General features: G+C 41.2%; 1 protein-coding gene across 1 annotated transcript; it reads right to left on the minus strand.

Moving 5' to 3' along the window:
• Positions 1–719: 719 nt before the first annotated feature.
• Positions 720–1,361, minus strand: LOC143885889 (uncharacterized). The gene has a single exon (XM_077389930.1). The coding sequence runs from the start codon at positions 1,359–1,361 to the stop codon at positions 720–722; it is 642 nt and encodes a 213-aa protein (XP_077246045.1).
• Positions 1,362–11,844: the final 10,483 nt, after the last annotated feature.

The following is an 11,844-nucleotide window of genomic DNA, read 5'->3' on the forward strand; positions in this document are numbered from 1 at the left end:
TTGTTGAGATCCGTGAAATCTATGCAAATTCGCCACTTACCGTTGGATTTCCTGACCATCACAACATTGGCAAGCCAGTCTGGGTAGCGAATTTCTCTGACGAATTTGGCATCGAGGAGTTTATCTACTTCTTCCTTGATGTGCTTGTCTTTCGGCGGCGAAGTTACGTTTATTTTGTTTGACCGTCTTGGAGTTTGGGTCCACGTTCAGCTTGTGGACCGCTACATCGAAGGGAATTCCCTGCATGTCGGAGGCGGACCAGGTGAAGATATCCGAGTTAGTCTTTAAGAAATTGACGAGGTCAGCTTTAAGCTTACTTGACAGGAGGGAACCTATTTGGATGGTTTGCTCGTCGGATCCGGGGAACAGAGGGATTTTCGTGAGTTCCTCGACCGGTTCTCTCTGTTTTACCTCAATTCGAGGGTTAGTACCGCCTATGGAGAAGGTTTCTTTGACGGCCCTTTTCTTTTTCAACAGGGTGGTGTAGCACTCGTGGGCTTTCTCTTGATCGCTGTTATCCTCTCCTACACCAAGTTTTAGGGGAAACTTTATTTTCAAGTGGGCAGTGGGGCAGTGGAAACCACTGCCCCTAGTTCATTCAGTGCTGACCTTCCGATGATCCCATTATAAGTGGAAGGGATGCGAACTATTATGAATGTTTGCATGATGGTACGCTGGGTCGGGTGAGATCCAAATGTCACAGGGAGTTTGATTTTCCCTCATACCTTAACTTCTCCGAAGAATCCAAAGATGGACCAGTCAACAGGCTCCAGCCTATCACTGCTGATGTCCATTTTGGCGAAGGCGTCTTGATGGAGGACATTGACCGAGCTTCCAGTGTCTATCAAGATTCGCCCCACGTTAAAGTTGGCGATGGTGAGTCGGAATACCACAGTGTCATCATGCTGATGATCTATCATTCCATAATCTGCCTCGGTAAAGGTGATGGGTACACTGGTACTTGGGTCCATCTTTGACTTCTTGGAAGGGTTTTCTATGGAGTTGATTTGTCCCGCATAAAGAGGGCGTCCTTCCTCGGTTGGTCCTCCGGACGCCGGACCTCCATAGATGGTGTCAATATTTCTGGTGATCTTAGGTGCTTCTTCCAGATCCGAAGCTCCTTGCCTACTGCTTTCCGCCCGGTGGTTTGGCGAGCAACGATGTTCGTCCGGCCGGTGAATTTCGGATCTGGGTCGTTGCTGGCTCCTTGGGGGATTTTGAAGGTAACGATCAATCTGACCAAGTCTCGCGAGTCTTTCAATTTCATTCTTCAAATGATAACAATTGTCGGTGGTGTGCCCATGATCTTGGTGAAAATGACAATATTTGCTGGAGTTTTTACCTTTTCTCGAGTTTCTCATTTTTTCGGGCTAGTGTATGGGTTCTCTATCGCGAATTTCGTACAGGATATTTGAGATGGTGTTGTTCAATGGAGTGTGGTTGACCCTATCAAACTGGGGATTTGGGGCGCGACGATTCTGTTGATCGTTGTGTCTTGCCTACTTATGACTCGGTAGCGCCCTAGAGTTGTCTTTCTACTTTTCATTTCCTCGGGTGTTCTCCAACTCCCTTTCCATGGCAAATGATTCCTCATTATTAATGTATCTATCCGTAGTGGCCATGAGTTCTTGGAGGTCACGAGGAGGATTCACATTCAAGGCGACTTTCATGTCTTTATCTCGGATGGCATGGCGGATTGCGGCGCGAACCATATCGAAGTTCGTTTCGTTAATTTGGTGGAGTTCCACCCGGAACCGATCGATGAACTTCCGTAATGTTTCGTCCTTTCCTTGTCGTAAAGTCAGAAGAGCATCGGCTGGCTTCTTTTGGGGCCGACTGTTACCGAAATAAGCGACAAACTCCTTCCTAGTTCGTGGAATGACTCGATGGAGTTGGGCCTTAACCGACTGTACCAGTTGCTAGCATCTTTCTTTAGGTAGGCAGAAAAGGCTTTCCACATCGTGACGTCTGAGGCATTCCTGATTACCATCGCGCGGCGGTAAGTTCGGAGAAACTCAAGAGGGTCAGATGACCCATCATAGAGGTCTAACCGAGGCATGTTAGAATTCATAGAAACAATGGCATTAGAGATTCTTGGAACGAATGGAGAAGTGATTTCGGTCTCCCATGCTGCCAGGAGGTCTGGGTCGCAGGGCGCCTTCATTTGTTGTTGGAGTTCTCTTATCTGGCGTTGGAGATCGGCCATGACAGTGGGGTTTTCTTTTGCTGGATTGTTTCTCGTAGGACTTTCTCTTCTCAAAGGCATCCAATCATCGTCCCGATAGGCTAGATTCACTGGTTCCATCATCGAGTTGTCACCTCTTCGATGGCGATTATCACAGCGATGGTCGAGTGGCAGGCTGGTGACTGAGGTAGACTCTTGTTGATGTTGGCAGGGTCTTTGTGTGGGACCCGATCCCGCAAGAGGGTCACGAGTGCGCGAGGCGCCATACTCTCTCTTAGTCTCGCGTACCCACGCGATTGGCACGTGTCTTTTATTATTTTTATTATTGATTACCCAACCAAGCCGGCAACAACCAAGCCATAGGGTGCAAACAAACGTGCAACCAGTACCCACAAGGGCAGGGTAAGCCGCCGAGCCTAGCAAGGTATGATTTAATTCATCCTTTTCGTGAACTTGGGATCACAAAAAGAATATGAATTTCACACAAAGGAGAATGACAGAGTCGCCACCTAGATGAGGGATCTAGGACCCATAAATAACCAGAAATCTAGACTCGTTACCTGGTTACGAGAATGGAAGGTATGGGGAGTTACCACCACATGCACCATCCTCGCCCGATAATCCGGTCTTCGATTCCAAAAGTTAACTCTCTTGAATTTCTTTTAAATTGCCCATTTAACTCTATTGAAGTGCGAACTATGTGACATGCATCCTAAAATCTAATTTTAATGTAATTCATAAATGTGTATCTTGATTTTCTTAATTTGTTTGAATTCAATCTAAGTGAAAGTTCTCCTAAAATTCTAATTTCATGAAAAGTTCTAAGTGATTTAATTACTTTAAATTTAATTATTAATATACAAACCCCCCCAGTTATGTGTGGAACCGACTCGGGCTTGGTATGCCACTCAAGTATCCAAATTGCCTATGTATTCCAACCTCACTGGAATCAGAGTCGATCATAGTTCAGTGCACCTGAACTAAGCTACTTATGCCTAACTCATCTAGGACACCGATCTAGACTGGATTGACTGCTTTAACACTTTAAGAGAAATTATTTAGTTCAAGTTGAAGATGTTATTATCCTAGGACTTCATCTAAGATGCTATATGGTCTTATCTAAGTACAAGTCATCCTTAGACTAATAAAGGTCAACCTATATCCTAGGTAACTAAGTTTGTCCTAAGGAAAAATTGGGTTACCAGTGTAACTAGATCTATGGCACGGTTGCTATCCATAGCAAACGGCCGTGATGAGGCTGGACGCCTAACTCTAGGACTTCCTAAAACCTAGGACACAACGTGACGTAAATGCTCCTGAGGGGCCCTAAAAGGTTCCTACGATAGGAGACCGCAATCCAACGACTCCTAAGACTTTGATTAAGTTAATTCAATTTGTTGATATAGGTGATTTTTAGATTGACTGATTTTTTATTTTCAAGGATTTTCGATTCCTAAATATCGAAGCGATACCAAAGGTTCTATGGTTTGCCAGTTTCAGCCTCGAATCGCAACCATAGATGAGAATTGTGCTCTCAACCCTTGTATAATTTAGCACGTAAGTTATGGTATCTTATTGCCTGGCATGTTTCTCAGGATTTCGGTGGACAGTTGACCTCGGAGCCAATATCAAACTATAATTTACGTATTCCAATTATGCAGGATTAATCACAATTAGTATACGATTGTGGTTGCCATCTCGGCAGTTAGACTATCGCGGTATAGCGAATTTACATGGGAGATCTATGATTCTGTTTCAAACAAGTTGGGGATTAAATTCATGATGTAAAGGTAAGATTTGTTGGAGGTTTTTACTGACTTTTGTGTTGATTTACTATTAAATTATGATTTATTAACATTAAGACCAGATTGCTAGGATTACAAAGAAATCCTAAGCAATCAAACTCCAAATCAGTTAAAACTTTTCCAGTAACAAGATATGGATGATTGTGACTTACTGGAAAATTTTCATGAATTTTTATTAAGATTTGATATCAATCACTGATTTTTTAAAATTCAAATGAGTTCATAGGTTAACACAGTAACTTATAGCATATCAATTTCAAAATAATCCAAACTTTCACAGAATAGAGATATAGATGATTATAGCTTACCAGAAATTTTTTATGAATTGTCATTAAGATTTGATATCAATTTCTGATTTCACAAAATTCAAATCAGTTCATAGATTAACACGGTAACTTATAGCATATTAATATATATATGATTATAGCTTACTAGAAAATTGTCATGAATTATCATTAAGGTTTGATATCATTTTCAAATATTTCAAAATTCAAATCAGATTATAGATTAACACAGCAACTTATAGCATATCAATTTCAAATCGACTCAAACTCTACATTATAAATCTAATCATTAGATTAGACTACTGTATGACTTTCATGGATTTGTATTACGATTTGATGCCAATTGAAATTCACACAAAAATCGGATGAAACCAACGAATTACTTAAAAAGCAAACCTAATGGTATCCTGAAATCAAATAAAAAATTTTAGTAGATATATAATAGATTATAAAATTTTCTATCAAAATTTCAAAACTTAAAAATTAAATCTACTCCATAAAATTGATTTTTACATAGAAAAGGGAAATTTGTTTCATAAGAATTGAAACCCGTCTATTAAAATAAATTACAAAACCATATTAAAACTTTGTAAAACAAATTAAAATTTTTTCTCTAACATTCCAGTAACCTATGTTACTGGTTTGTAAAGAAAAATTTTGAAAATTTTCTAATTTAATACAAAAAAGAATTACGGCACGTAAACCGAAGAAACTTTTAAAGTTGGATCATTTCGGTGAGCAATATCAAACATGATCATTTGGTATCCCCTGAAAATACCCAAAATGCCCTCAACACTCAGAATTTCCGAATTAAGCGAAACCCTTGAGAAATTCTAAATTTAGCAGGTTTTCCAAAATTCAAGAAATCATTCATAATCTCTCAGACACCTTTCGGGGATCAAAAGAATTACACAGGAAAAGACCAAATTGCCCCGAGGTGCAAGAATTTGGCAAAACTAGGGAAAACCCCGAAAATTCTAAAAATAGCAGGTTTTTTCACTTGCTTGGAAACTTGAATTTTCATCTTCTAGATACCATTGGAACACCCTAGAAACCTTCAGGATCGCGAATCAACTTCAGAATTCCGTTAACGAGGCGAAATCTACCCTAAAATGCACAGATGCCTAATCCTAGGTGGAATATGGACTCGAAACTTGACAAACTACAGAAGTTTTTGCTTTTTAAAAGTGTAGCAAAGTGGGGGTGTCTACACTTTGATTCCGAGGATTTCATCCTTCTGAGGATCCTTGCTCCTCTGACATCTTGACGGGATGAATTTCTTCGTCCAGTTGGTTTATAGGGGGAGGTGGCGCTGCCGGTTGGGGAGGGATCATTTGGAGTACTTGTTGGAGGGCGGCCACGACGCTTCCAAGTTGCTGTTTGAGTTGGTTGAAGACGGTCATTATTACCGGAGAGTCACCGGAAGTAACCATCTCTCCTGTCTCCTCCGGTTGTTCGCGGTTTCGTTGACTTGCTTGGCTTCTCGTAACCATTCCACCGTTAGGTTGGGAGGTAGCTTTCGCCTTTGGCATAGTCGTGTCCCACGGATGGCGCCAATCTAATGATGCCTAAAATCTGACTGCATGAACTATCTTCGCAGAACCTGTAATCCTGCGCTCACAGAACAAGCGTCAATGGGCCCGGAGTTGTGGCTCTGGACGGCCACTTCGACACTCAAGTCAGAGATGGACAATCACAGACAATGGACGGGGAATGGGAGAGGGTTCAATCAAGTTACCAGACCAAAGGAGGAGAGGGAGAATGGAATGACCCTTTGCTTCAGTGTATAGACCCCTTTTTATAGGGGAGGAGATTCGTGATCTTGGAGATATCAATTAGGCCTTTAATTTAGCCCACGTGGTGCGTGATGGATGGAGAAAGAGATCATGGAGATATGATTTCCAGCGATTCCACGCCTTACGTATAACAGCCATCTGGATTAGTCGCATGGGGGCAAGATCCCCGTGATTCTGTTTGATTCCCCTGGTAGCTCGGTACCGGTCGAGGGAGAAGTATCAAAGAGGTCCAATCAATGTTCGCTTCGGAGTGTTGCTGCGGGAGTTGTATTGATCCAATTGAGTGGTGGAGAAGGGGTTTGAGGGTCGGTACCGTAAATGCCGATTTTTACCCCCAACACAACGTCTTCACCTTTGTTAAAGGGCCAAAGAGAAGACCCTCAAGTACAATGAAGAAAATAAAATGAAAAACTCTTAATGCCTCTTAATAGGTGGATTACAAACTTTGTTAGCTCACCACACTCCAAAGAAAGATAAAATGTAAAGCCTAAGGAGTACCTCTTGATAGAATGTGCAAATGCAAGACCAAAAGAGGTTTTAGCTTTTGATAGAAGGTTTTAGCTCAAGGAAAATGGGATTTGATCTTTTTAAATTCTTCAAAAGCTTTTAGAGACAGGTTTGAATGATGTATATATAGAGTATTTGAAAATATGACCATTTGGGAGTAAAACTATAAAAACTGGGTTGAAAAAGTCAATCTGCGAAAGCCCCAACGACTAGTTTGCTCAACTGTCACGGTCGACCGAGCTATCACGGTCATCCACCCTTATCCGTCACCCTTTTATATTTTCAAATTTCTTACTGTCGCGGTCGACCGGCCCCATGGCGGTCATCCGGCGAGGTCAACCTGTTTGCTCAAAATTTCGGCTCAAAAACTATCTGCGGTCGACTGATGGTTTTCAAACACATTTTAGGGTGTGTTGATGGTTTTCAAATATGTAAAATGTTAAGTATAAAAATTATTTGAACCTTTTAAAAGTGCATTTAAACATAAAATCAAGATGACTCTAAATACATTCTAAAAATGAATATCATGAGTCTTCTTGGAATGTGTCGGCTTCTTTGCACTTTCTTAGACTTCTTCGGCTTGAGAGAACATCTTGAACTCTATCTTGACTCTTGTGACTTCCTCCAATCTTCAAATCATATTGAAAGGTGCATGAGGAGTCACCATGGCATGTTCATCTTCAAGCTCCTTCTTGACACTTGTTGGGAACTTGTAGGATCTTCACGTTGAGCTTCTTGACTTGAGTATCTTCAAATGAGGATGTCACCAATGTAGGTGCAAGCTCTTGGTTCCTTTTCTTTCTTGATCCACAAGTCATGTGCTGAGAAGAGTTGTGTAATTGCGATTATGACATGAAAATCCTGTATCAACACAACACCTCAAGGCAACACATTAGGCCATAAATGCTAATCAATTTAGTTTACTAGCATCAAAATAAGAAGGTAAGGTGAATGATTAGACCTATGGGAACCCTTGGGCTTACATTCATATTGCTTGTAAAAGGATTCGTAGAGCCAATATTGCGTTCTCCAAGCTGTAAGATACCATTCCCTGATCTTTCTTTGCTAGTGGGATGGGCTGAGGATCATCTTGCTTGTAAAACCAAGTGAAGCTATGAAACGGAATCGGACAGACGATGCAACCACTGGGGAAAGAGTACAGGTGGTTTGATGCCTCTTTGTATATGGCATATATATCCTATGGACACCATACTGATCCACACGTTCTTGTACCACTTTGATATTGCAGGGAAAAGAAAAAGCTAAGTATGTGATGACTAGATGCTCTCCAAGGAATTTTCTCTCGCATCTTAAGTCTCTACAATTAGAGCTTAGGGATGTTCACTATGATGCGCTGTATTGAACTCCATTCGGACATGTATTTAATCTCGAAGGTCTTGTATTACATAAATCTATATTGACAATGCTACTAGGTTTGTGGGATTGTGAGAGTAATTCGATTAAATTAGGTGGTTAGTTAGTTCCGTTTCAGGTATCAGACGTTGCATTAGTATTAGGCCTAAATATCAGTGGCAAAAGAATACCGATGAGACGGAGCCGCAGTGCAAATGTGCCTGGGTGGATGTTTAGCAAACCATCTGCAAAAGCGAACGAAATATGTGACAAAATCAAAAGTTTAGTAGGCAGCGATAAGGAGGACAATATTGATTTGGTTGTTAATTTTCTGTTGTTGCTCATGTTCAATACCTTTCTCTTGAATCAGACAGACCACAAGGTGGATGCATCGTTTTTCCTTTTTATAGACAATCTTCAAAACATATCAAATTTTGCATGGGCATATGTTGTCTACAACTACCTTCTTCAATCTATAAATAGAAGTGCAACTAGATAGGTCATCTCACCGGATGCTTGATTGTCCTTCAGGTAAGCCACTACATTCTGACGAATCCAACAGTACAATTGTAAGGTCTTACATGAAAACCTTAAAACGTATATGCGCATTACCTCAGGTATGGTTGTTTGAGCACACTAATCTATGGCGTTGCGATCATGCTGAAGCGATCCCACAAATATTTAAATGGAAATGTCATGTACATAGCAGGAAGACTGAGCATAAACAAATGTTTACATTGGTGAAGGAGATGCAGTTGAGTGACTCCCAGGTGAGGGGTCACAGTACTTAGTTAATTTAATGTGCATGTAATCTGCATGTTTTATTTCGTCTCAACAGTTGCTTGCAATCAGTGTCTAGGTCATCAGGGTTCTACCACCGACTCTGAATGAGGTTAGGTTTATGCCTCCCATGGACCCGGTAATGTATCATCGTTACCATATTATATACATTTCATCCTTTGGTACATAGAGATTTTTAGCACACATCCGTTATTGTGACAGACCACTGTTGTACAAGTGCCTGAAGATAACCAAGGCGAAGCGGATCAGTCGAACCCTATACCGGTCCTTCACAATCTTATGACCCATGCTTCCGTTGTGCATGAAGACTGGGATATTACGGATGAAGCTGATGATAGTCTCGTCCAACAGGAACCAGCGGGCGACATTGTGTATCACCTTCATCAAGAGCTGTTACATGAGGTTGCTAAGAAAAGCTGCCAAAGCAGAGACTTTGGCGATGAAGGAAGAGCTACAGACAGTTAAGTCATAATATTAGGAATACAATCAGAAGCTAAGTCAGCTTGCCAGAGAAGTAAATGTGCTTAAAGAGGGGCAAGCCCAAGTTGACCGTGTCAGTATTCTACAAAGGGATGCGAACGCTATTGATCGGTCCGATAGAATAATAGTGTTTGAGGGGCTGCAGATCCATGAGTCTAGTCGAGACAAGAAGTTGGACTCCTTTTTGGCCTTCGGAGACGAGTAAGGAAGAACTAAAAATCCCATGTCTTTTTCTATTTTAATGCGGTTAATCTTGGAATGAGATATTACTAATTTATGTACGTCGATTGAGCTGCCTTCTTGTCTGTTATAGGGAAACAATAGTAGATGGAGAAAAGGATTTTCTAACGAAGAGCCATCTTATGACCCTCTATAAATTAAACGGGCTTCTTATAGATTCGGTGAGCATTATTGAACACCTTCCTTACAATGTGGTGGTTGATCCTTGACTTATGCCGGCCGATTTTCTGTGTAGATCATTGATGTTTATGGTGAGCACCTTAATCGAATGGATGAAAGCGGAGCACAAGGTAAGGGTCGGTGCCGCCTTGCGGTAGGTGAAAGCCAACATTGATTGCCTTCTAACGAGTTTTATAATTATCCATTCCATGGTTATTATAATTACTACCTTGTAAATGCAGGCAAAGCTAAATCAAGCCAACCCGCCGACCATGCCATATCTAGCACCATACCTCAGACTTAGACCAGATTCCCATTAATGACATCAAACGAATACTTCTTCCGATATGCACCGGTGTCCATTGGGTTCTTCTTATGGTAGATATGGAATGCAATGCATTTGTAATATTTGACTCTTGGGCTTAGAAGGCACCCAACCTGTGGAGAGTGTTGTAAGTGTTCCCTATGATTAATCATATATTGCTTCCCAATTTAGTTGGAAAAAATCGTACTAACATTATATATAATCAATGTAGGCACAGGTTAAATGTTTTAAGATATACTTAACAACTCGAGGAAAAAATCCCGAAGAAAGCCCAGTTATGATTGCAATAAAGCAACCATTGCAAAGCAACGAGTGAGTGTATTTAAAATGATTCTCTCTATGATCTCCCCTACTGAAAATTAATCATGCGTACCACATATATGCGTGCAGATTTGATTGTGGGGTATTTGTGATGAAGTACATGGAGTGCCTACTGAGGGACTTTTACTTTTCCTTCACGACCGACGACATACCCCATATAAGACGCACCCTATGCAATCAATTTTTGGCCGGGGTTTACGAAAAATGTAGGAGTAAGCCCAAGTGTTCCCATGGGTTTAATCATTCACCTTACCTTCTTGGTTTGATGCTAGGAAACTAAATTGATTAGCATTTATGGACTAATGTGTTGCTTTGAGGTGTTGTGTTGTATACAGGAATTTCATGTCATAACCGCCATTACACAACTCTTCACAACACATGGCTTGTGGATCAAGGAGCAAAGGAACCAAGAGCTTGCACCTACAGTGAAGACATCCTCATTTGAAGATGTTCAAATCAAGAAGCTCATCATGAAGATTCCACAAGTTCCCAACAAGTGTCAAGAAGGAGCTTGGAGTTGAACATGCCATGGTGACACTTCATGTAGCTCAACATGTATTGAAGATTGGAGGACAAGTCACAAGAGCCAACACAAGGTCAAGATGTTTACCCAAGCAGAAGAAGTCCAAGGAAATGCAAAGAAGCCGACACATTCTAAGAAAACTCATGGTATTCATTTTTAGAATGTATTTAGAGTCCTCTTAATTTTATGTTTAAATGCACTTTCAAAAGATTTTCAAATGATTTTTATACTTAACATTTTACTTCTTTGAAAACCATCAACACACCCAAAAATATGTTTGAAAACCTAGGACTAAAGTCCAAAGACCAAAGCCCAAAGCCCCTGAATTTTAAAGTTAAAAATGGAATTTCACTCAGGGCAGGTCGACCGGGCTATTCCGGGCGACCGCGGGATGATACCTGGAACTCCAGGACATCTCAAAATTTATCGGGCTGGTCAACCGGGGCAAGCCGGGCGATCGCAGATATGTGTCTGTTTCAAACAAAACAATCCGTCATGGGTTTGGGCGGTCGGGCGGACGACCGTCGTGGGTCGGTCGACCGCGGATAGGTTTTTGTGCTTAAATTTTGAGCGAACAAGTAGCTCTCGCCGGGCGACCACCATGGGGCCGGTCGACTGCGACGATAAGGAATTTAAAAATAAAAAAGGGCGCCCGATAGGAGCGGGCGACTGCGGTAGCTCGGTTGACCGCGACGGTTAGGCAAACTAGCCGTTGGGGCTTTTGCAGGTTGATTTTTTCAACCCAGTTATTTACAGTTTTACCCCCAAACGGTCATATTTTCAAATACCTTATATAAACATGATTAAAACCTATATAAAGTAGCTTTTGAACAATTTAGAAAGATCAGATCCCATTTTCCTTGAGCTAAAACCTTCTATCAAAAGCTAAAACCTCTTTGATCTTGCATTTGCACATTCTATCAAGAGGTACTCCTTAGGCTTTACATTTCATCTTTCTTTGGAGTGTTGGTGAGCTAACAAAGTTTGTAATCCGCCTATTAATAGGCATTGAGAGTTTTTCATTTTATTTTCTTCATTGTATTTGAGGGTCTCTGTGGGACCCGA

Source organism: Tasmannia lanceolata, unplaced genomic scaffold (genome assembly GCF_043159265.1).
Source record: "Tasmannia lanceolata isolate RefF3 unplaced genomic scaffold, GAP_Taslan_0.1 ptg000011l, whole genome shotgun sequence".
Lineage (NCBI taxonomy): Eukaryota > Viridiplantae > Streptophyta > Magnoliopsida > Canellales > Winteraceae > Tasmannia > Tasmannia lanceolata.